General features: G+C 38.8%; 3 protein-coding genes across 5 annotated transcripts; 2 read left to right on the top strand and 1 right to left on the bottom strand.

The window, feature by feature from the left end:
- Positions 1-1,892: 1,892 nt before the first annotated feature.
- Positions 1,893-8,064, bottom strand: LOC121955811 (zinc finger protein Eos-like). 3 transcript variants are annotated; one of them, XM_042503900.1, is made up of 8 exons: positions 7,973-8,064; positions 6,751-6,808; positions 6,507-6,611; positions 5,945-6,199; positions 4,839-5,006; positions 4,600-4,749; positions 4,171-4,302; positions 1,893-3,497 (listed from the first exon to the last, which is right to left on the bottom strand). In XM_042503900.1, exons 2-8 carry the CDS (start codon positions 6,788-6,790, stop codon positions 2,611-2,613), a joined length of 1,737 nt encoding a protein of 578 aa, XP_042359834.1. In that variant the 5' UTR covers positions 6,791-6,808; positions 7,973-8,064; the 3' UTR covers positions 1,893-2,610. The 3 variants fall into 3 exon arrangements, with proteins under 3 accessions (XP_042359834.1, XP_042359840.1, XP_042359849.1); XM_042503906.1 differs by lacking the exon at positions 7,973-8,064 and adding an exon at positions 7,299-7,453; XM_042503915.1 differs by lacking the exon at positions 4,171-4,302.
- Positions 8,065-9,589: 1,525 nt separating this feature from the next.
- On the top strand, positions 9,590-15,807 carry rhebl1 (Ras homolog, mTORC1 binding like 1). The gene is made up of 8 exons (XM_042509350.1): positions 9,590-10,006; positions 11,422-11,493; positions 11,606-11,673; positions 12,027-12,109; positions 13,055-13,111; positions 13,214-13,261; positions 13,531-13,612; positions 14,083-15,807. The coding sequence occupies exons 1-8, from the start codon at positions 9,955-9,957 to the stop codon at positions 14,173-14,175; spliced, it is 555 nt and encodes a 184-aa protein (XP_042365284.1). The 5' UTR covers positions 9,590-9,954; the 3' UTR covers positions 14,176-15,807.
- An 887-nt stretch (positions 15,808-16,694) lies between these two features.
- Positions 16,695-25,400, top strand: prkag1 (protein kinase, AMP-activated, gamma 1 non-catalytic subunit). Its single transcript, XM_042503878.1, has 13 exons — positions 16,695-16,802; positions 17,665-17,716; positions 17,815-17,915; positions 17,999-18,080; positions 18,169-18,227; positions 18,460-18,505; positions 18,594-18,648; positions 19,219-19,345; positions 19,512-19,677; positions 19,780-19,817; positions 21,213-21,359; positions 22,743-22,842; positions 23,664-25,400. The coding sequence occupies exons 1-13, from the start codon at positions 16,794-16,796 to the stop codon at positions 23,672-23,674; spliced, it is 993 nt and encodes a 330-aa protein (XP_042359812.1). The 5' UTR covers positions 16,695-16,793; the 3' UTR covers positions 23,675-25,400.
- The last annotated feature ends 696 nt before the right edge of the window (positions 25,401-26,096 follow it).

The raw sequence follows: 26,096 nt of genomic DNA, 5'->3' as shown, positions 1-26,096 counted from the left end.
ATACTCCATACAGGACCGAGATCAGTAAATGACAGAACCAAGGAACCATTCACATCACCAAAATGACCTTAAATTTCCACTTAAAGGTCCAGTGTGTCGGATCCACTGGCATCTAGCGGTAATGGTAGCATATTACAACCAGCTGAAACTTCTCTTAAGTGCTAAATATGTTTGAGAACTATAAGTGCCAATGCAAAAAACACAAATAGCTCTAGTGTCAGTGTTTTGTTTGTACTTTCTAGGCTACTGTTGAACAACATGGCAGACTCCGTGTAAGAGGACCTGCTCATTATGTAGATATAAAAGGGCTCATTCTAAGGCAATGACAACAAATTGATTCTTATTTCCAGGTGATTATAATCATTAAAAACAGAGTTATTAATATTATATTCCATTTCTGTCAATAGGTGCCACTACATTTTACACACTGGACCTTAAAAGCCTTAAATGGTTCAGCGGTTTCTGTTCAGTCTGTACAAGACCTGTGAAAAGCAACATTGCTTGACACTGGAAAATAATGTTGAAATGCCAGTTAAATTACACATAGAGATCATATTCAATAAATCACTTTTTCTGCACTACACAAACATTAATGGACTCAAGTTAGTTGATGATTTTGACCGTTATTTTCAGAATTTTTCAGCCTTTTTGAATATCTGTGGCTCTTTTTAGTCTGTCAGTTCCTCCCAAACTTACTTTTGTGGCTATTTCATATGCTGCATATGGAGATATATCTAATCTACACATGTCCTGTTTATCAACACAAATTAGGTATTGATTTTTGTGCCCAATTCTGTAATATAGACTTAACAAGGTAGCCTGCTTAACAGTACAACTTATTGTGCTTAAAGTGTGTAGAGTCAAATATAAACAAGGAGTTTCTACAACTATCTCTATTGTTTTAACATGTAAACAGATAAAGACAGAATCAAGAGCTAACAGTGGTGTTTTAAATAACACATTTCTCTTGATGTACATTTCATTTCTGCACCATATTACCAAGACGGGATATGTTAAAGATCACAACCGACAAGACCCCATTTTTAAATAAACACCTGTTTCACTCTGTGGACTGAAATGTCTTCAAAGAAAATGTTTTTTTGGGATTCATCCTGTGAGGACGGTAGTAAACTGCCACTCAGCACTGCACTCATTCATGTCATAGCAGCATGTGCCAAATGCCACGCACATTTAGTCTTTGATAAATTAGCAGAATTGGGTTATTTGCCAACACATGAAATAAAATCAACCCCAACATTTGTTGAGTAGGACAATATAAATATTGTGCAAAGCTAGGAGTGCAAGACTAGTGTCTGGAAAACAACTTAGGTAAATTATTTTGATCTCTAACATGACCCATATTGATTCAAGATACGACAGTTGGTAGCTCATGTCCTTCAGTCTGGTCAACAAGGTGCGATCAGGGTGAAGAAAGGCACAATACAATGAGATAATAACAGAAAATAAGTATAAATAGAATAGTGTTGGTTTGCAGTTTGATGTAGTTATGAAAGGGAAAATGTTAAACACTTGTAAAGACCCTAACCTCTTTAGTAATCTCTAAAATCGTGGCAGTGATACTCGTACTCCTTTCCCAGTGAGAAAAACACTCCTTCGGTTTTTCTCACATTTTGAGAGACATGTGCAGGTCATTAATGTATTCCATAAAATAGTTTAATATAATCATAGTATTCTGGCAGGTATCAGTGCAACAAAAGCAGTCATAGAAAAGAAAAACAAACATTTCATACACTGTGCCACACGGCATTCACACAAAGGCCTTCATTTTCCATGTCAATATACTTCCACTGAACACAGCAGGGTCTGTAACGTTCTCCCTCTCTCTGTCTCTCTCTCTCTCTCTCTCTCTCTCTCACACACACACACACACACACACACACACACACACACACACATCTGTCCACCCCACCCCTGTTAAAAACCAAAAGTGCATTTCTAATTCGCGGACAACCCCTCAAACACATCTTTTTGGACTCGGACCTGGTTACTGAGTTTGGTCTGCACTGTGCTTCTCATAAAAACCTTTTACAAAATCAACCCCTAAGTTGGGGGGAAACAAGTTTGCAGAACGCTCAGGGAATCATTGAATAAGTGCTTTTAGAACTAGGCCATTAAAATCTTTATACATTCTCTTGTAGGCAATCCTATAAACTTCACATTAAGCTTTTATATATTATCTCTGTTAAAGTGCACAAGAAGGGACAGTTTTCAGGTTATGGACAAGTCAGTCAATCGTCTGCCTTAGTTTGTGCATCTGGTTTGAATCCCTAATTTAGGAGCAAGGCACATCTGCAGATGAAAAAGTGCATTGGCTCTTCATCTACTTTAGATTACACTGAATTAAAAGTGCATTTTAAATTGATTAATTGTTAAAAGTGCATTAAAAATTACAAGGACCACTACTATAGTTCTAGAAACACATGAGCTTGTCATTCATGCTGGTGCACCATATCTGTACCAGTTTGAAACATTCGTGTCAGTTTCATGTCATCAGTGTCTCCTTTAGCCCGTGTGCAGACCAAACCCAGCCAGGTCCTTGTCTCTGTGCAGAGATTGCTCTAGGTGAAGCAGGTTGACCACCCTCTATCCTCAGTCAAGGATGTGCTCCCCGCGGACGATGTGTGAAGAAAATTCATAGCGGTCCTGGCTGCGGTGGCCACAGATGTTACACTCAAAAGGCTGGCGAAAGCCGTGGCAGCCCATGTGGATGGTAAACATGACATGGTCTAGGAAAAGCACACGGCAGTGCTCGCAACGGAAAGAGCGCACTGCTCTCCCCTCCCCGTCTACAACCCGAAACGCCTCCCTAGAGGTGGAGGAGGGCGCTGTGGGTGAGCTTGGAGTTGGTGCAAGGGCAGGAGGTGGGGGGGCTGAGTGGCCTCCGTCCTCTCTTTCCATCTCCCTGTCTTTGGCGTGGCTTGGACTGTGTCTGTCCCGACTCCTGTGATGAGCAACAGGAGGAGGTGCCGGGTGGTGGTTGTTAGAGTGTTGAAGATGATGGCCATTGTTACTGTGAAGGGTCGGAGTCGGAGCGGTACTGTTGCAAGGCTCATCTGGCATGCTCTCTGTGTCCGTAGAGTCCTGGCAACCATTGCTAGGTGAGGGGGCATGACTGCGACCTGCAGGTAGATCTTCGTGGCCCTCCGCTGCCTCCCTCCCACCTATACCCGCAGCTCCCAGCCCAGCTCCGGTCCCTGTGCAATCAAGCCTCGGACCGAGAGCAACAGAGGTGTGAATGGAGCTGTGGATCGGCCTGAGTTCTGATAAGCATGAAGGGTGAGTGGTGGGAAGGTGTAGAGGCCTCAGTGTGTCTGAAACCCCTCCTCCTCCATTACCTGCTACACCAGCATATTCTCCTCCCAGACCAGTAAAGTGCGGGGTTTCAAGGTCCCCTGCGTGCATCTCCCCGTCTTTATCCAAACCAGTGCTGAGCTCATAAGGTGCATCTGCAAGGTTGAGGCGTATGTGCTTCTGTCCTGCAATGAAGAAACACAATCTTATGATACTGTAGGATGGAAGTCTCTGGAGGACGTCAAAACTTAAAACAAAAACATATGGGCAGATGGCTTCCCCAGATACATGAACTGCTTTCCATGTTATTTCGATTAATTCTGGATGCTATAATTAGGTTGGAGGTTATGACTTCTGAGTTGGAATTCAAAATCAGTGTTTAATTTAATTTCCATTCCAAAATACCAAAAGCATTTTATTTACGTTTCTTGATAAACACGTTCCTCCGGACAGGGATGCAAGACAAAAAATGAACCAGGATGTGCCATCTTGAGTAGATAAACATGAAAAGCATCTGATTTACGGCACTTTTTTGTAGAGATTATAACAATGCTCTGTTAATATGCACTGTCTTGAGCTTGTCTTGAGCCTTTATTCTCTGTTGTATAGACCACTTCTGCACCAGCTACGTGCAACTATAATCAATAATCCTCAAAAAAGCAGAGAAGATGCTGACTCATGTTGATATTTGGTTTCAATCTACAGCCAATCATACAGCTTGGATACATAAAGTTGCAAAAGTCAGTGGTCACATCACTCGCACAAAAAGATCAGTACTTCTGTATGTGGTCTCCAATTCAACCATTTAAAGCGGCTTTCCGTTTCCTCACCCTGTCCACACTGAGACCAAATGCTCACCTACAAATTTTTGTGGTGTGGATCTCTTGCGCTTGGTGATGCTGTTGGCGAGCCGATCGATAAATGCCATCTTGTCTGAGGAGGGTTGCAGTAGAGAGTCCGGTATAAACTCTAGCTCTCTCATCTCCTCTCCTGCAGAGTACAAACAAATTGTAATGTTATTTGGGGGGCTTTCTTACTACCCAGACAGCATTTATCCTAAATGTTTAAGCTGTATGCTGGTTTTCAACATCTATATGGAAAAGAAACTAAGTGATGCGTTCAGTATCTTGTTACGGAGGTAGACTCCATTTCTACACTAAGTGCCACTACAATAACTTTGGAAATTGATATTTATGACACCATGTTGTGATTTTCGGTAACTGTCTTTTTTAAGGAAATTTTGTTTATTCCTGACATGTCACCTGTCTGAATGCCATAAAACCACACCTGGATTCTGTGCACTGGATGGCTGCTGTGACTCCAGACTCTGTAAGTAGCTGTGGCAGCGCTCACGGTGTTCCTCCAGGGTGCTCTGCTGCTTGTAACTGCGGCCACAATAACTGCACTTATATGGCTTCCCTACTGTTGGAGAGGACACTGGGGACAGAGTGGGAAGATAGCATTATTACTGTCATTGTACAGCATCATAAGATTAGAATCACTTATCTAGCTTGAATTTGTCCTACCTGCATGAGTGCGAAGGTGGCCAGTGAGGGCATCTCGTCTTCGACAGGCATAGCTGCAGAAGGGACATTTAAAGGGCTTCTCCCCTGAGTGCAGCTTGATGTGGCGGAGCAGGTTACCCTTTTGAGTGAAGGAAGCGCCACACTGATTACACTGGAATGGTCGCTCACCTGGGGAGAGATCAAACCTGTAACCCAACTTCTTTTACTACATCTGTAGTGTCTAACATGTTGGGCCTCGTGCAAGGATAACTCCTACAAAGAGATTTGTTTCTGAGTGTCACACGAAGGTGATTAAGAGAACTTGTGGCATTCACTAATTTTCTCATACTAAGAAATTTTGCTAAGGTACAACTGAACTTTGCAAGGGGTCCACACACGTAGTACCAATAATGTACAGGTCATCTGACTCTACAAGGGATAAAAACACCTGAAATTACATTGCCTTAATCTGAATGAATTTGGCATCTAAATAGGCTAACAAAATTAACTAAAATGAAATAAATAAAACAGACAAACCTAATGCAAAAACAGATTTTTTTTCTGCCATTCAGTCTTTAATAATGGCCAGATGTGTTTGCAAAAGCATACAACAAATGTATTTAAAAAAAGATGTACATGAGAAACAATAAATAATTCCATTCCAATTAGATGCCAAAACCAGAGATACGTCCTGTATCTAACCTATCCTCTCTCACAGAGATGACTCATCTGAAATTAGGGAGTTCCTAACAAATAATTTACCTGATGTTTGAACAGAAGTTGAAACTTTGACTAGTCCACCATTCTAAAAGAAAACTTTATAAACCGAAATTAAGTACAATTTAGTTTATGAGGTTGAACACTGTCTGAAAAAATAAATTTAAGACCTTTTTGAAATCATTAATCACATTGAACCAAATTGAGTTTTAAATGCCACAGAAACATGTGTCACTTTGCACTGAGCATTATGAACACTGAACATTATCCTATAAAACATGACAGCAACTAAGTAGAATTTAATAAATTATATCTATTGATAACAATATTCTTTAGGAAAAAAATAACTTCGATAATATTTAACTTGACTATCTGCATCCCTCCCCGACCGACATAAACTGTTCAGTTACCTGTATGGCTGCGTTTATGCACCATGAGAACATTCGGCCCAATGCAGATCATTCCACAGATGTCACACTTGAGCTTTCCATTTGGCAGTCTGGTGGCTCCAGTTTGCATGGTCTCGGGATTGGTTAGCTCCCTGTAGCCTCCGACAGCCTCAGGTCCCTGCTCTGGCCCCCCTTCCTCTACCCGTTCCCCACGTTCATCTTCAGTACTGCGGCCAGGGTCTTCATCGCTGTACAGCTCCACTTTAATGGAGTTGGCTACAGAGGCATATGAGCAAATTGAATGAAGGCCTTAAATCAGCCAACCAGCATGTTGTGTGATAAAAGTAGGGACACAAACATCAGTAACTACAAATTCAATTGATATTATTAGATATATTAAATTTAATCTGAATAATAAAAGATTATAAAAAAAATGTCTGTACACCGTAAGAATAACTTTCATTATATCCTATTAAATATTGGGAGATAAAAAAAAGAAGTGATTGGACTTATTAAGATTTTGCAAACTGATTAACCATAACATAGTCTGTTTTAAGGGATTCACATGTATTTTGTCACTGACCACTGAGGGAGCGACTGGGAGAGGTCTCCTTGCTGTTTGGGGTGCTTACTGTGGGACCTCCAAGGGCCCCAGAAAACTCTCGTTCCATTGAAGAGTCTCCACTTGCTGTATCCAAAAGAAGTTACAAAGAAAAGAACTGTGATTTGAACAACATGCCAACCACTGACAATAAGTATTTCTGTTATTTGAAAAAAAAAAAGAACAAGAAGAGGGAGTTGGAGGAGGAGAGAAAGAAAAGCTGTACCTGATATGTAAGACCGGCCATTGCAGTCATCAACATCCATACTAGTTCAAGCTGAATACTGAAATGACAATTATGCCAGGTGTTAAGATTAAACAGAATATCTCTCTAACACATTTAGTCAAGCACCTATTCACTCAAACACAACTAAACATCATGTCAGCTCATTAATCTAACAGGAAAACAAACAGGAGTTGTAGGTAGAGGTCCAATGTGACAGCACATGAAATGAAACCCCCTGATGCACATAACTGGTATTGCGTAAGACCTAATGCAGAGAAGTGGTTCAGGGTTAGTATACGATAGTGACATGATACCATACACTTTCAATGACCCAAAAAATAAAACTAAACTATACTGAAGACAAGCGTGAACATCAGCTAACTGCCGTTAACTTGGCGGTGCAATTTAAGCAGTCAAACATGCATATCTGCACCAATATCTAACTGTAACATTAGCTTCTAACTCCAACAATAAATATATGGAAGATCAACTGATGTAGTGTAATTAATCGTAGCAGAAAATGAAGTGAAGTTAGCTACAACTCTAACCTTAGCAGCCACAGATCAGCTGATTGGCTCAGTCACCCATTACCTAGATTGACCCATGACAACACTGAGAAAGTAACTTAATGTAAATATAATCTAACATTTAGCTCATCTGAGACAAACTGCACTGACATCCAGATCGTAATAAAGAAAGACAGCGTTTACTTTGACGTTTACGTAACGGCTGAGTAAGTTTGCGGGTCGGCCTTGGTGGCTAACGTTAGCTTACGACATGTGATGGAAATTACCGTTAGCCAAGTTAGCTGAACTCAACACTACAACAGTCTGACACCCTCGACAGCTCGCTAAAAAGCATGGCGCAAAGTTACAGCTAAATAATAACGGCGATGACGCAATACGGATAGCGCCGACTTTTGGCATTAATTGGCTGACTGGCGCTAAATTGTACATTCAAGTCTCCACGGCGTCTTGTTTATCGCTAGCATAACAAACTAACGTTAGCTTAGCTAGCTAGCCTCCACAGGCAATGTTTCCTAGACGGTTGCTATGGCACCCACCCCCTCCCTAATGCTAAAGCTAGCCTGCTAGCGGTTAGCTAGTTAGCGTGTTCTCCCTAGCGCCTTGAAGCTGACATTAACAACACAAAACAGCGAAGACAGTCAGTTACAAAAGTGCCTTTTAAAGGTGTCCGGTTCTCTCGGTAACTGTTACATTACCTGTCCCTGTCAGGGCGGTTTCAGTGAGGTTATTCTGTATTTTCATCTGCCTGTTTATGACGGCAGCATCTCCCGGCAGCGTTTCCCTCCAGCTCCAAACAATTTCCGGTTAGAGCCGAAATGTGGCTGCCGATCAACCTCAGGCTGCGAGTGTCCTCATATGAACCAGGAATATTGGTAGAAACACTCAGTGTGTACATGAGACAGTCTTCTGGACTGACGTTCAGTCGGATCTCTAAAGACATTTAGAGCAAAGAACCTGCTTTTTTTTAAAAAAAAAAACTAATATTCCAAAATCTACATTTCTCCAAGAATGAACAGCATTTTAATTAATGTTCTTTAAATTTAACATTCATTAAATAACAATTCCAAAGAAATTGCCCTCATGTTCCACTTTTAAAAAGTCATCTAGCTACATATCTTAAAACAAGAGACCAATCAAACTCCAAATTATGTAATTAAAAACTAACCAAAAATTATCAATTTCTGCAAATCTTACCACTTAATTATATAACAAGTTAGGGAAACCCCCTTTGTGTGCTCATACTTGTGTCTATTTTATTTAAACTTATTTTTGATTAGGTGATTGACCACCGAATGTACTGTTTTAAAAACTGTTAATAACTATTAATGGATCATTTTGATCCAGATTTTTTTTTTCAGTTTTGACTTTTATTGTTTCTTTCAGACACCAGATACAGCAGTATTAATACTTTTACATGAATCTTGCTTCTAAGAATGGTAAAAGAAGAAGGTATAACTGCAATTGAAAAAGTAGACACACGAACACAATCCAAACAATAGACAGTACATATTGAATACATTAAAATTAATACATAATCATGTACAAAAATAGAAAAAGGATAAAAGAAAGAATCAAACAATATAATAATAATAATAAAAATAAATACATAATAATTATAAATAATCAAATGAGAATGACCACATTGAATGCCTTGTCTGGAAGGAAATTATTGTCTACTTTCTGCCACATCCCACCCCATCCAGCCAGTTAAACAAGTTGCACTGCAGTTGATTTTGAATTCAATAAATTCGTCCGGATTAAAGTTTTTTCCTAATCTGTTTTAAAAGGGTACCCAATAATTTTGTAAATCTGAGGTTCATAGGAGGTAGTTTCTGGTAAGGCTATGAACCACTCAGAGGATCATCCTGTCCCATCCAGTGTCTCAATATGAGCCTCTCAGCTGTATGGAGGGCACAGATTAAAATGTTTGAACTGGGCCCTGGTTATAGATAACAGGTCAAATAGAAACAGCAGAATAAAGCCTACGGTTATTCCTACACATTAATCCCAACATTATCTCCTCGGATGGAGTTTTCTGGGTATAAATCTGTTCAGTTGAGGTTGTAAACGTCAGTCTGTTGTCTTCACATTCACAAACCTCTGCCATGTTGTTCTGAAACTGTGGAAACACACACTTGTTGATACGAAGGAATGCAATTTTCCCTGGTGACTGTGGTCTGAAGGTCAGTCTGGAAAAGTCTAAAGAGGCTGTCAGAAACATGCTGGGACGCACAAAGAGTGACCTCTACTGTACAAACTGTCCAGAATACACGTCCGTGTCAGTTATGACGTACTGACTGTTTTTACGACGGTGTGCTTACACAATGACAGTTTCCGTCAGTTTGACTCTCGTATCGTAACCGCGTTGAGCGAGCGTTTTTTCGTTTTCAATTTTTAGTCGGAACGACGATTTCATAATTTCACGCCATCGGACGACGTCGATTACGTTATCAGATACAGAAAGAGACCCGTTTTTGAGATAAGTACAAGCTGTACTTGCTGTACTTAAACTCTCAACTTCCAGCCAGAGGCCCAGCGGAGAGCTCGAGCGGCAGCTCCGAAAAGTTTGTTGTCGTCACGTGATGTGAGACGAATGTGGCGATAAAAGTTTGTTTAGATAGTAAAACTAGGTGGCGTACTACATCATTAAAACCTACCGAACACCGTTTTCACCAAAATGCCTCAACCAAAACATCGAAAGATTGCTGTTATAGGTTACAGATCTGTAGGTGAGTAACGCACACGAGCTCGTGCATAGCTAATGTTAGTAAGCTAACTGGCTAACAGGCTAACGTCCTGGCTTTGTTTTCCTCTTTAGTGTACCCGACTAACAGCGTAGCGCTAGATCACATGTGTTTATGTTTCTTTGTTCTATGTGTGTTTTCTGAGCAGTTGATTGGCAAATGACACTATAATTAACATTCTTATATGTTATTTTGACATATTTTGACCATCTGTTACTAGTAGTAACGTGTTCTGTGAAAACAAAGTTAGCTCAGCCGGTGACGTCCTGGTACAGAGCCAAGTGCTGTGTGTCGAAACTTTTAGCTTAGCATGTTTAACACAACGAGTATGCAATGGCCAGAAATAAAGGAATCCAAAGAATCAGCATGTAACCATATCCGACCTTCCACCAAGTTAATACCAGTTGTTTATTTTCTAAAATGTGTTTGTGTGGCCGGTGTTGCGCCACATTTTATGACCAATCAGATTCTGTCAGCTGCTTTAAAACAATACAAAACAATTTCAGCTGTATTGCCGTTGCAAACGTTGATACCATACTATTATATCATTTATTCTGATAACAAAAGTGGTACCTCAATAGCATTTAGACAAGGAAACTAATTTTGATAGATGTAAAGAAAGAAATGACTCCACAGACTAAAAGAGAGCCACATTGTGCTATCAGAAACTGTAGTGTATCTGAGGAGCACCATCAGTTCACCTGTCAGCCTGTGTGGATCCACTCTGTATTTTCTAGCTTTGGGGTCTTTAAAGTTATGTCAGACCAAGGACCCCTTAGCTGAATGAGAGGGGCATCTGGCTGAAACCATTTCCTTGTAATTGCTTTTGTAGCCCTTAAATCCAGTATTCCAAATAAGTGTTTTGTTTTCATATTTGTGGGTGTTAAGTTAAGTGAAAGACCAGAAATTAGTTCATTCCACCTAAATTAAATTATTGTCCCAAATGAAGTCACTAATTCTGTATAAACCTTTTGCCTGAGTGAGGAGACTTCTGGTGTAATAAAAAAAAAAAACCCAAACAACCTCTACATAGACTCTTCCAGCCAAATGTCTTCCATATCCTCCATTTAAATTCACAACATTCTCCCAAACTTCTTCTGGGATACAAAACAACTGAGTTGCATTTTAAACTGTGCTGGTGGAGGTTGTCAGACAGAGGGCCACATCAGCCTGAGGCTGCAGTTTTTACCTGCTTTTGCTTTTCAGGGATATCAGGAAAGAAAATACACTTAAACAAGTTGTTGGAAAAGGCAAAATATTCAGGAATCAAAGCCGTTAATTAATAAGCCACTACTTAGTATTTTTTTTTGTGTTTGTGTAGTATGTGGAGGATTTTTCATTTTAATATTGAATTTAAATGGTACTAAAACAGCCATGTCATGTTTCTTTGTCCTGCACAGGAAAGTCATCTCTTACCATACAGTTTGTGGAAGGACAGTTTGTCGACTCCTATGACCCCACCATTGAAAATAGTAAGTGCAATTGTTAGACGGTTCATAAGATCTTGCGGCAAAGGAAGTTACAGTGGATTCTGCTTCATGTCAATAAATTTTTTTGTAATACTAGTTATTTTTTTCTCCCCAGCCTTTAACAAATTGGTCAGTGTGAATGGTCAAGACTTCAATCTTCAGCTGGTTGATACTGCTGGACAAGTAAGATGTTCTTTTACTACCTCTGACACAACAGCTGAACACTTGGTTTTATACACCCTGATGTGTAAAATCCTAATATTTAATCTTACTTTGAAATGTTTGTTTTTATTATATTAATGTTAAGTAAGATGTGTAGAGACACTTGAATGTCCAGTTAAGTCAGAAAGTTAATTTTCACAAGTCAGTGTTATCTACCTCATATTACTTTGCTGTAACTTTGCAAAAGTAAACTGGCATTATGACATGTATGCCAAAGTCAGATTGAGTCACTTAATCTAGAAGCAATAGTCTTGTATGTTTGCATGGTAACAGTCATACTCAGTGAGATTATACTACCTCTCCTCTGTCTGTAGGATGAGTACTCAATCTTTCAACAATCCCTTTCAATGGACATCCATGGGTATGTCCTCGTCTACTCAGTGACTTCCAGTAAAAGGTGAGTGGATGGCTCTGTTTTCATATCTGTGTGAATAATGAGGCATACATTGTTATAGGGTTACTATACCCATTATTAATATAATACAAACATGTTATTCCCATGGTCTAAGAGAGTCCAAAAATATTAGTAAACCTTAACAACTCTCTAAAATCCAGAAACTAGAGTGTTTAAAAAAAATCGAATTTGCGATGTCATTAAGTGTAAAGTCTGGAGCTTCTCCACAGACGGTGAAAAATGATATAGATGATATAGATGACACTGAGAGCACTCAGGGGAATGTTCTTAGTTTATGGGAACATTTTCTGTGTCAGACCTGAGAACACCACAACCACAGAAAAAATGCTCATTGGGTATAAAAACAAAAACAAACATTCTGTGGGTCTACAAATGTAGTCTCTTATTTATTGTCTATGGAGCGGCTCCAGATTTTTTTCTTGATTACACGTTTGAGATGAAGGGCTCATTTATACTTCCTTTATGTATGATAAGAGATACACCTGTTCCAAACATTGCAAATGTCACTTCCGTCAAATTTTCATGCGTCCTTTATGTTGGCATATGTTCACGAATAATAATGATAATGATTGATGAATGATGAATGATTGATGATGAAATAATGATTGATGATTGATGATGATTTGATTTCTAAATTTAGTTTATGTTGGCCCTCTAAAAAAATGTAATAACTAATGTTGGATAGATGCCGCTATGTGTCTTACAATTGATACCAATGTTACGGGTTGTTTTTTAATTTATTTGGCACATGTAATAATATAAGGTACAGCTCCAGTGAAATGTAATCCTACACATTCCTTTATTTGTGTGCTTAAAGGGTGTTAATAGAAAGGGGAAAAAAGCGTATCATTGAACTTGTTATTGTTACATATGGATTACTCTCTCAGATCAGTATCTAAAAGTTTTTTGATGTGTGTCTCTGCTCAGTTTTGAAGTTGTGCAGGCTCTACATGAGAAGCTGCTAGACGTGGTTGGGAAGATGCAGTAAGTTTTAGTTGAATTTCCAAAATTCAGTGCTTTCAAAATTCCCTTTTTTTGTTTTTTTTAAGTGATTTTTTTCCTCAACATTTTTTCCCTTTGTTTAAGGGCTCCAACTGTTCTTGTAGGAAACAAAAAAGATCTTCACATGGAAAGGTAATCATGAGTATTGAATGTTTTTTTTTTTTTTAGAATATAAACAGTTGTTACTGTCAGATTACAAATAGCATTGCTAATGATGTCAGGCTTTTTAATCTTAAAAGAAAAACCTGGTGACACTGTATGTTTCTCAATTTAAAAAAATTCTTTTAAAGAAAAACCCAACAACGAATTGATCTTATTAACATGACTCGCCTGTTTAGCTTAATACAACAGAAAAGGTGTTTACTGTTTTCAGTAAGTGAAGTTTCACTTCATTTTCCCAGAGTTGTCAGACCAGAGGAGGGAAAGAAAGTTGCCGATTCCTGGGGTGCTGCATTCATGGAGTCTTCAGCCAAGGAGAATGATGTAATTATAGTTATTTCTTTTAATATCAACTGATTCACTATGTTTACATGCACAAAATATTCCTGTTTCTGCCCTTTATTTAAAAAAAAAACAACAAAAAAACAATACACCTACTATACAAAACCTACGCATAAAACACTTACTAAGGTGTTTACATGGCCCATGAAAAGAAATTTTCTCATCTAATTTCTCAAATGCACTGTATACATGCCCACATAATGCGATTAAAACCTGAATAATACTGGCATATCTCATGTCTAAATCAGAAAATACTAAATTTGGAAAAATGCCTAATTTGGAATATCTAAGCAGAATATGCTGTTTACTTGAATTTCATGATCAAATTGAGCGGATTGTCTTATTTGGAACAATAATGGAATACTAGTGTGCATATAAACGTAGTCATTGATGCAGTCCACACACTAACTCTGACGTAGATTCACACTCTAATGACGATATTCTTGCACTAGACTGCTGTGGAGGTTTTCAAGCGGATCATTTTGGAGATGGAGAAAGCTGATGGAAATGCACCACCGGAGGAGAAGAAGTGTGCTGTAATGTAAAAGTGTATCCAGGACATCAGTAAGCTCATTTGCTGAAGACAGGAGGCACAACTTCACCAGCTTGCCAATCGTGACCTCGCCGACACCAAGACACTGCAGTGGATCTTTCTGCTCTTTTGTGATACCTGATTGATTTGATTAGCGAGGCAACTGCCCAGACAGTCGATAAACAACCTCACCAATTGTAACCACAGGAAGAAGGTTCTAAAAGCAAGATAAATCTTTGTTTTTGACAAAGAGGCACCGTCGGTGAACACTTTCTTTAAATATTGAATTATAATTTGTAACTGGGAAAAAATTGGACTTTGAGTTCAACCAAATGCTCAGAAAACGATACACAAAAATACATTGCCAAACATATTGGTCCCAATTCATTGCATTATTTTTTGGTCAACATATTATGATAATTATGAATCTAATGTTTGAGACATCATTGGCTTATGTCTCGTAACTATTTGAGTAGTTGAGTTAATGTACAGTTAGGGCTGGTTAACCTTTTTAAAGGCTGGTATTATTTCAACAGGTCTTTTTTGACAGTGATGGAGAGTCACAGTTCACATTGCTTTAAATGTGGTGTTAAAATGTCAGTATCTCTCACAAATGGTGGATTTCTTTGAACACCCTGGATTGAGATAAGAAATTTTGCTGGTTTCACAGTTCTTCTCACTGTAATTTTTATCAACTTCTATTCAGGTACCTTTCACCAATGAACTCTTGAACTGTGTCTTCACGATGGAGGGATGTATTTGTATATCTAACAACTCACATTATACGCTCTTCTGCTAAGCAGATTAGTCCTCTTCGATTGTTTCTTGAGTTTAACTTCTCCTCATCGACTGTAATAAAGATGGTTTCTTTTGGACAACCCTCAGAGAAATTTAGTGTAGATTGGAATAGATCTATGATATTACCATTTATGGCCTTTTTATACAATATAAGTAGAAACTTAGGAATTGGTTTGATACTATTGGTTATATTTTGAGTGGTGCAGGTTTGCTCTCCCTTCAGTATCCTAAGTAGAGTATATTCTTATAAGTGCATTGTAATTATGAACATTGTTGAGTTGCAATTTTTCAATTGCGTTTTAACACTGCGTAAGACTATTTAAGTGGCTGAAGGCTACAGAGGTAGCTTAGTTATCTTTAAGCTTGTGGTTTTGATTTGATGGTTCACACAGGCTGGTATGTAGTCCATATAATTCATTTTGTGGACTTGCATGATCACTGTCTGATCACTGATCCTTATTACCTTGTTTTTCTTAGATCCTGTAGCCTTACAAAGACACGACACAACGTGGATTTTTTCCCCCCATAATCCTCATGTTGTACCTGTAGTGGGTAATTGTAACTTTTTATCAAGTGCTTTGCTGAGTAAGTAGTTGATTGATTGACTGATGAAGGTTGAACAGAAGCTGGTGATGCTGTGTCTTGTGCCTTACAGTTCCTCAAACTCCCTTATCTGCTTCCCTTCATGACTCAAGGTGCTCTTAAAGGGTTTTTTTTCTTCTGTTGACTTGATACCATGGTGCAGGTGGTGTTGTGCATCTGAACACCAATATCCCCTTGTGGGTCAATGTTAATTCAGAAATCTTGCTGTAAACAGTTTTGTATATAAATAAATCTGTTACTCATTTGATGCGTCATTTTACTGATTTGGGTTGGATGTGAGGGTAGATAAAAGTAGTAAAATGCAAGGTTGCTTATACAGTAAATAACTGCATGGTGTACAATGGGAGCACATATATTGGCATATTACAATAACCAGTCATTTCATAATTGGGTTATGTTGTAACATCACTTCCATACTGAATGATCTTTTGATTATTGGTGATCAATGTGATGATCTTTTTTACGTCCTTCCTGCAGCAATTCCAACCTCAGCCATTTGCTGCATGTTAACCCCTCTTACTCCCCCCTTCACACTGAAGCTGTCCTGTGAAAAAAAAAGGCTAAAAAGCCCCCCAAAATAATCTTTAAAAACAAAATCACATACATAGTTGTCATGAATGTTGAAATTATCTATAGAGACCAAAACAATTTTGTACTATGCAGTAAACATGTTTGTTTGAGGTGTAAAGTTGGGCATTTTAACATGGGGGTCTATGTGGATTTACTCTGTTTTGGAGCCAGCCTCAAGTGGCCATTTGATGTATCATAGTTTTTGGCACTTCTGCAGTGGCGGAGGTTGCCACTTGGAAAAAAACAATTTTTTTTTTCAACTCCAGGATTTCGTCTTCAACTTTTAGCTTTGACTTTCAAACATAAATGGGTAGGTTTAAAATGTAACAACTAATCTAAGGTGGATGAAGGGTCATGCATTTTCCACCAGTTACTTGGGACGGCTCAAAGAAATATATTTACAGCAGTGGGGAAAAAGTCACCTCAGCCACCCCGTCCTCAGATAAATAGAGAACAGTCCCTAACAAGAGCCATAAAGATCACAGTGTGAGGGCACACCGTCTGATCTGCTTCAGACCAGACATTGTGGTGCGGTAATACTACCTGTACTACGGTAACTACTGAACAGCCATTCTAGTTGCTCATCGCAGGTTGTAGCGGAAGACCTGTGTGTCTCTGTAAACGATCCTGACTACAGGAAGGAGACACGGCGGATGGGATATGGAGTGTGTAAGTTATTCCGTTAAAATAACCTTGTTTAGATATTTAGCTCTCTAAGAAAGCCTCAGCAACTAAGTTAACTTATGAGACTTTTCGAAGCATGCTAACGGTAGCAGCTAACCAAGCTTAGCCAGTTCTTGACAGTTAGTTGTGGGGCTAGCTCACTTGTTAGTAACGGTGGTCAGCCGTCAGGAAGGCACATATTTCTGCCCGTAGCGTTATTTAACTGTGCTTTCAGTACTGGATATCGCTGGACAGTCGTTTAATAGTGAATGTCAAACAAGACAATGTGTCATGTATTGCCTCACAAGGGTAACCGACGTTAAGATACGGAGCTTAAATAACAAGTCACCTCGACTGTTTTTTTTAATGTCAACAGACTGTGACACGGCAGTTAGCTTAATGCTAATATTTTGCTAACGTCTATATTGTGTATTATATATAATAATAAATATATTATATTATTCAGAATGACATTATTCATCTTGAACATAACTTCAACAACGATTACATTGTCGGTGTGCCAACCAGGCACCATTAAATTATAGCAGTAGTGTCGAAATAATCTTTAACAGCTGGGGAATCAACATTAGTTATGTTGCACAACATGTACTTAAGGAAACAGTTTAGATAAGCTTTTTGATGTTCAAAAATGATCTGACTTCAGTGTGAAACAGTTACAGTGCGTGCAAACTGTCGTTGAGTCTGGCTCTAGCATACATGCATATTTACACCACATCCCTACATTAACTACTTTGGGATTGTTTTAGTAGTTATGCGGGCTTTTGTATATCAACAGAGCTCCCATATTTACATTCACTTGTTTTGGAGGTCAAACTGACAGTTAGTAACTTTAACCATTTTATTTCAGATTCCAGTGACTATTGATGATCTTGAGGGCAAGAAGGACCCGGTCATAGAGGGTAAAGGATTTTAATAAATGCCATGAGACCAAACTGACAAATAGACATTGAACAAAACAATGAACAAGTGTCCTTAGTTGTGTCTCTCATTCTTGCAGACCCAGAACACAATGTGTACACCAGATTTATGAAGTCCCACCGGTGTTATGACCTCGTACCTACCAGCTCCAAACTGGTTGTGTTTGATACATCACTTCAGGTAAAACAAAAGCGTAAAATGTAGATGCACGTAAATGTATATGTCATTGTAGATTTAAATGTTTCGTATGGTTCATTTTACAGGTCAAGAAGGCATTTTTTGCTCTTGTATCTAATGGGGTAAGAGCTGCACCTTTGTGGGACAGCAAGAAACAGTGCTTCGTTGGTAAGGAGAGTTTTCATTTGGCACACTTTGTGTTTATCTCTGTAATTAAATAGAGAACTTAGTTTATTCTCCTCATGGATTTTTGCAGGTATGCTGACCATCACAGACTTCATTAACATCCTACATCGCTACTACAAATCTCCATTGGTAAGATGGTGGACAGTAACTGGTTGTAGTCCTTAGATTGTAAGATTACTGAAGGTGTCACATTTGAAATGTCTAAGTTACAAAAAAAAATACAGGCTTATTTTGTCATAGACTAATACTGTATGTTGCTGAATGTGCTCTTGCTCATTTCCATTTGTATGTAGAGCTTGTCTTGACTTTCTTCTTAGTTCCTCTTAAAGATGTTAAGCTGATCTCTCTTTGTAATCTTCAGGTTCAGATATATGAGTTGGAAGAACACAAAATTGAAACATGGAGAGGTGAGAAAGTTTAATTATTGTGTAATGCATTCCTATTATTGACTCATGTAAAGGTACTGACAACATTTTCTCTTCTTTTTTGTAACAGAGTTGTATCTTCAAGATTCTTTTAAGCCCTTGGTTAGCATATCTCCCAATGCAAGGTGAGTTGTTAAAAATATATGTAAATGAATGCTTGGTTTGACAGTAGAGGCATCTACATTTTGTTTTTAGTGTCAAACTTTTCTGAACACACAGATGTTGCATGCTGGGACATATAACTAGGGGGGATCTGATGGTCTAGTCTGTAGCAGTAACTCTTAAAGGTTGGCTTATTTCCAGCAGCAAAGTACAAATTGGTGTCTGAAATGTTCCACCTTTTCTTATTCTTTTGATCAGAGTCTCTCTTAATAGAGTCAGACATCAAACATTACCTGGAAGTTAGCTGTGGCTACCAGTAGTTTCTCCAAAACTACACTAAAAGTCTTTTTCAATGTTTTCTGTCTAAATAAAGTTGCTGGCAAATTAAAAGTTTTGTTTGTACCCATAATATGTATCATATAAATGCTGTACTTAACTTACATTAAAAGTTAATACGTTTCTTTTAAAAAGTTGACAAGCCAACATTAGTAACTATCTCTTAGCTATTCTTCCTTTCACTTTCTTTTATAAAGCGATCTTATCTCACACCATGCTCTCTTTGTACTAACTCTATTAATTTCTCTGTGTCACAGTTTGTACGATGCAGTATCATCTCTGCTGAAGAATAAGATCCACAGACTGCCTGTAATCGACCCGCTGACGGGGAACACACTTTATATTCTCACACACAAGAGGATTCTCAAGTTCCTGAAGCTTTTTGTAAGTCCCCTTGGTTTCTCTTCTGATAAAGACAGATGCCTTGTACAGAGTACAAGACTCTTAGCTACATTTAAGGAAACAGGTTAACTATAAAAGTGTTTTACAAAAACAACCATTCTCCTAAAGTTTGAATCAAGTGTCCAAACTCTCTTGATGTTGTTTTCAGATATCAGAGATGCCAAAACCTTCGTTCTTGAGTCAAACTTTAGAGGACCTGAACATCGGAACATTCCAGAACATAGCAGTGGTCCGCACAGACACACCCCTGTACACAGCGCTGGGTATTTTTGTTGAGCAACGAGTGTCTGCGCTCCCTGTTGTGGATGACAAAGGTATGTGAGCTCGTTGAAATTACATCCTTGTTGATTTTGCATTAATGATCGTAGACCTCTTATTTTTTATTTGTGTACTGATATGCTGCCTCTGTCTTGCAGGTCGAGTGGTGGATATATACTCAAAATTTGATGTTATAGTAAGTTGTTATCTGTCTGTTACCCCACTTGTGCTTTCACTTTGTATTGCAGCTGCTGCACAACAATTTCTTGTAGGAGAATTAAATATTTTTTTATCTTTAAATAGTGGAAGGCGCCACGTGCAATTTCCCAGAGCCCAAGATGATGCATTTAAATAATTGTTTTATTTGACCATCAGTTCAAACCCCCCAAATAACTGGTTTACAATCAGATATGACAATGAAAAGCATCAAATAATCACATTGCGAAACTTTAACCAGAAAGTCTTAAAAGTTTTATTTAAAAAGTTTGGCTGAGAAATGCTGCTTAGCATGTGTAGGTTTCAAAAATAGGTTCTCACAAAAATTACCAAAAAAGGAGGGATTGGTTAGACTTGTTATTTCTTATGTCAGTAAGTCAAAACCAAAAAATTCCAAGACACACTGACTTTTTTTGTTTGTTTGTTTTTTTTTTACAAAATTTAAAAAGCCTTTAATAAATGGGTTTGCCGCCTGTGCGTTTCAACATACTGTCTACATCAGGGCATGTAAAAAGAAGTGGCAGCTGACGGATATACCAGGGCTGATTTCAGGTGTCAGGCAATCAGAGCAGCACTTGATAACAGTCACAGGTGCAATCAATTAATTGAGTGTTCACACACTCAGGTCAACTCCAACAAAGCTCCAGCGTGCTCAAGACCAGCAAATCATTCACTGATTCAACAACATGAGGCACAGGTCGCATAATTATATACAAAAACATCAATAATTAATAAAGAAATACATATCTGTACAGGTTACATGAATTCTCAATAAAGGTTCCGATGTTTTACCAGAGCTGACCACCTGCAATCAGAACAGGGAAGAAAGATGTCTAGGGAGTGGAAGGGGATTTGGGGAAAGGAGGGATGACACTATTACATCACAGATATGGAACATAGTCCAGCTCTTCATTTAGGCTCATAGTGGCCCTTAACTGGAAGATCTGGAAGTTTCTCCTTTTAACAGTTTCTTTAGTTTATTTCCCCACTGCTTTGATGCCCTGATGAAGACTGTATGTTGAAATGCGTAAGGCGTCAAGCCTGGGAATGTTTTGGTTTTGACTTACTGACATAAGAAATAACAAGTCCAACCCCTCCCTCCTTTTTTGTTCAATGTTTTTACTTGAAATCGCTTTCTCTATTATCAAAATATTTGACAATAATTGATTGATTGATTGAGTCATTGTTGCAGCTCTAATATTGAGAGTATAGTTTGACAATATGAAAACAGACAATAGTTATTAATAGAAATTAATTTGTTTAGTGTTTTGGCACGTGTCTCATGGCTAAAATGTTTAACTGTATATCTTTAAAACTATTGTGCAGTTTAAGATAATGAAACACTGTTAACCTGAAGGCCTGTGCTTTGTTATAGAACCTGGCCGCAGAGAAGACGTACAACAACCTGGATGTGACAGTGACCAAAGCCTTGCAGCACCGCTCTCAGTACTTTGAAGGCGTACTGACCTGCAACAGGCACGAGACCCTGGAGGCCATCATCAACAGACTGGTGGAGGCCGAGGTGAGAGCTGGATGTCATTACGTGTCATCAAGTAGCCGTGGTGGCTGGTTTGTCCCCTGTTGCTTTCGGTTTTTACTGCCCAGAGTGTAATGAACTATATCCTATGATAAACAGTGTTCCTCCACACCTATTATTCTTTTTTAAATTAAAGTTCTAAATAGAGGGACACGTCAATCACCACCTGAAAATGAGCCAAGGCTACTACCTGCTCTGCATTTAGTAGCAGCTTATTGATAACAAAACTAAATGAAGTCAAAAACATGTTTTACACCTGAGTGACAGACTGTGCACACATCTACTCTTACAAATGTTATCGCTGCCTTGGTTCAAGTTTTGAACTGCTTAAGAAAGGCTCAGACGACAGGAGTTACAGGCTAATATATCACTGAATGACCCCTCCCAACAATTAGAGGAAAAATCTGGTCTGGGACATCGGTTGATTTTCTCACTGAAGAATACATGACCCGTGTTGACCCAGGGTTCCCACAGTCATGAAATTCCTGGAAAAGTTATGAAATTAGAAAAAAAAACTGTTTTCCAGTCCTGGGAATGGTTTGAAATTAACAGAATGTTTTAGGAAAGTTTTGAAAATATATTATTTTGGCTTTTATTTATAATATATTCTTAAAAAACTCAAAATATGTGCCTCGTATTACTAATTAAAAATCTAGTGCTATTTTGTGCGACCAAATAATGATCAGATATAAAACCTTTGATGAACAAGAATTAAATGCATACAGACATGTCAAAATTATAACCCAAACACACATAACATTGCACAGATGGATTCTCTGCTCCGGTCTGCTGGTACATGCAGCTGTTTGGTGGCAGAAATGTCTGATGAGGGAATAAAGTTAGTAGTCACTTGTGTGACTACTGTTCAATAATATATGGCATTATTGCTATATAAGCCAACCTTTTTTTAACTACCTCAATAAAGTTGGAAAAATGAAATATTATGGAAGTTACCCTTCTGCTTTTTTTGTGCTGTTAAGCATAATTAACATCACAGTGGGTTGTTGCACCACATCAGTTTCCATTTTCCTTGCATCTGCTTCCCCATGAGGTCATATGTGAGGTGGTGCATTCATGTAACAACATCCTGTAGTGTATGATGCATCAATATTTTCAAGTCATCTAGCTCTTGCATGTTTAAGAATGCAGTGAAGAACTCCGAAAGTTCTCGTTATATGCGTGATGCAACATAATTTCAGAATTGGTTTGGATTTTAAAACTCCTGCAGTCTGAACCTGACTTCAGTCTCCATGATCTCTCAGCCATTTAAAAGAAATGACAGACTCATAGCCTCTGCTGTGTGTGTATAGTAACAGCGTCATGTATCAGTTAAGAGTAATGTTGATGGTCCTCTTGTGTGTCCTTCAGGTGCACAGGCTGGTGGTGGTGGACGAGCAAGATGTGGTGAAGGGAATTGTCTCCCTTTCAGATATCCTCCAGGCACTAGTGCTGACTGATGGAGAGGAGGGTAAGTACAGTCATGTAGCTGTCTTCAGATTTTTAACGTGTACACATTGTTTATCGAAGTATTGGGCCACACCTCTTAATCGTTGAATTCAGGTGTTTCATTCAGCCCCATTGCCACAGGTGTGTAAAATCAAGCACCTAGCCATGCAGTCTGCCTTTACAAACATTTGTGAAAGAATGCGTCGATCTAAAGAGCTCACTGAATTTGAGCGTGGTACTGTGATAGGATGCCACCGTTTCAACAAGTCAGTTTGTGACATTTCTTCCCTCCTAGATATTCCACGATCAACTGTAAGTGGTATTATCGCAAAGTGAAAGCGTTTAGGAACCACAGCAACTCAGCCACAAAGTGGCAGGCCACCTGAAGTTACAGAGCGGGGACGCCGAGTGCTGAGGCACATAGTGCGTAAAAGTCGCCAATGCTCTGCTGATTCAGTAACTGTAGTGTTCAAAACGTCCTGTGGCATTAACATCACCACAAAAACTTTGTGACGTGAGCTTCATGGTGTGGGTTTCCATGGCCTAGCAGCTTCATGCAAGCCTCACATCACCAAGCACAATGCCAAGGAGTGGTGTGAAGCACGCCGCCACTGGACTCTGCAGCAGTGGAAACCTGCCTGACTGCATTGTGCCAACTGTAAAGTTTGGTGGAGGAGGGATAATGCTATGGGATTGTTTTTCTGGGATTGGCCTTGGCCCCTTGGCTCCAGTGGAGGGAAATCTTAATGCTTCAGCTTACCAAGACATTTCTTACCAATACTTTTGTCCATATAGTGTATGTTGCTGTTAAACTAATTGATGAATTGATTGTTGTCTCCACAGGCACAGCTTGAGGAGGTAACTCCGATAAGGACAGGCTACACAGAGCAAAGGAAGAAAGAACAGGCACTTGAGGGGAATTTGTCCGTATATTGAAGTATTAACAATCACCTCCTGTAACCAGGCTTCATATATTCACACATGAAGACTTCTCTCTCTCTCTGCAGAAATATGAAGCTTTTGCAACTCAGCAATATAAAATTGAAGTAGCACAAGAAAAACAGCAGCTCTTGTAAATCGAGCCAAATTCCAAACCAGCAGAGAGAGACAGCCAAGTATGTAAAAGCACAGGAGATGTCTGAAGAGGAGCTGATGGCAAGGCATCATTCCCACCTCTGTGGTTTCGGATCTAGGACCATTAATAAAGGCTTTGATTACAAATGTATTCCCGATAATATAAACGATGTAATCAGTTTAACTGATTTATCTGTATTGCCTTTTGCTGGCAACATTTCATCTCTACACTAAGGCTGAAATCTAAATGCACATAAAGCCTATAAAGGGTTAATTTGTAAACATTGTGTAACTTTGTCAGATCAACGTTCACTGTGTGTTCTAGCACGTTCTGACCCATCCTACTTAGACTGATTTTGTTATACAGCTAGTTTGATCATTTAAACGCAGGTGGAGGATTTATTTGTAAATCATTTTTACCAGGAGCTACTAATTCACACGTTTATGGTTATATGGTTACAGAAATATTTATCTGTATGTCCAGTATATCTCATATGCACTGTACATATAGTACATGCATACAAAAACTAGCTTTGAGCTATTTTTTGGTGAAGGTTGAAAAATATCTAGTTTTTTTAGCATTGAAACACTAGATCTTAAAGACCTCTGAGATAACAGAAGTTTGCACTGGTCAGGTAATTTAAAGGATGATTTCACAGACGTAGAATGAAAAAGGCCTGGTCATGGTCGAACTACACTTTCATCAAGTCAGGTTTCAGATTCGGGACCTGACACCCCCCCCCCCCAAAAAAAGCTCTGAATAAATTTTAAGGCAGTTTTAATGAAAAAACAGATTTATGTAAATTTGTCACTATTAATTCAAGTAGTAGTGTGTGAAGAATTCAAGGGCTCAGGTTTTAATCTTGTGTAGCAAACCTGGAGGAGCACATTAGGCTCTCGAGACAACCTCATCGGCGAAGTCCAGAACAGCATTGATGAATCTGCTGTTAAGAGACGACCATTAATTGTGCTGTGTTTTGTTTGCTCTGGATATTTATAGGTTTTATGTTTTGCCATTTTGTCTCTGTTGTCATGTATAACAAAATGTTAAATGGATTCTAAGTTTTCTGCCTGTTTTGTTACACATTGGCATTATCGGCGTTAAAGGGATTTGCTTTTTCTTCAGTGCTGCAAGATCTCATGTTTTGGAAAAGTGGTCCATCACAAAACTAATGGTCAAGTTAATGAGTTCTGTGGCATTGTTTGTTTTCTGATCTTCTGGGTGTGTTATGTTAATGTCAGTTACAGTCATTGATGACGTATCTGAACATCAAGTCTAATACATGTATTCAACTGTTATCTGTTCATTGCGTTTTGGAGACTTCATTAGAATCTCTTAATACCAGCATTTCCTTGTCATTTTCTCAATGGACCAGGGACATGTCACACTTCTGTTTTGGTATATATTAAATTTAATGTGTATAACTGTATGTAAATGCACATGTTTTGTAGTAATCTACATTGAGATCATGATAGAAAGAATGAGCAATAAAAGGTTCTTTGAGAGTTTGTTTTAAATTGAATTCTTGTTAAAACATACATCGTGTGTGTGTGTGTGTGTGTGTGTGTGTGTGTGTGTGTGTGTGTGTAATCACAACATCACAACATTAAAGGGACAGTTCACCCCAAAACCATTTATTTCCTCCTACCTGTAGTGCTATAGTTATTTCCAACCAAGCAATGTGCTGATTTACACTACAACATCAGAGGGACTTTTAACTCTTTGTGTATCACTCCGCTTCACAGCTGCTTTAAACCGCTCATTAGACCTACATTAACGGTCGATCTTACATTGTTGTAGATTGTAGAGTACCAGACTGTTGTGGGGGCCCATTGTGTGTCCCTCTGGAGTTGCCATAAGGCCGGAAAAAAAAGATGTGGGGAGAACTTCCACTATTTTCGGGGCTCATGCGCGCGTGGGAGTTTCGGTTAAGGTAAATAGAAAGGCAGCAGTTGTCATTGGCGCTGTCACACCGTCTTCCGTCCTTTTTTTTTTTTTTACTGTTTTATTAGTTTTCCAGTTAGGCGAACCCAGGACGCTCGGTTACATTGGTGGCAGCGGTTCACTTCAAGCCGCTGTGACGACTTTTCTGTGGACGTGTGTTAGCCGTGCTGTTGTTTTTAGCTTAGCTGCTTCAGTATAGCTAGCTGGCTAACATGGTGCTTCAGGACTGTGGACTACTATGTTACAAAGATGTGGCG

Source organism: Plectropomus leopardus, chromosome 2 (genome assembly GCF_008729295.1).
Source record: "Plectropomus leopardus isolate mb chromosome 2, YSFRI_Pleo_2.0, whole genome shotgun sequence".
NCBI classification, from domain to species: domain Eukaryota; kingdom Metazoa; phylum Chordata; class Actinopteri; order Perciformes; family Serranidae; genus Plectropomus; species Plectropomus leopardus.
This window is presented reverse-complemented; position numbering and strand designations above follow the sequence as displayed.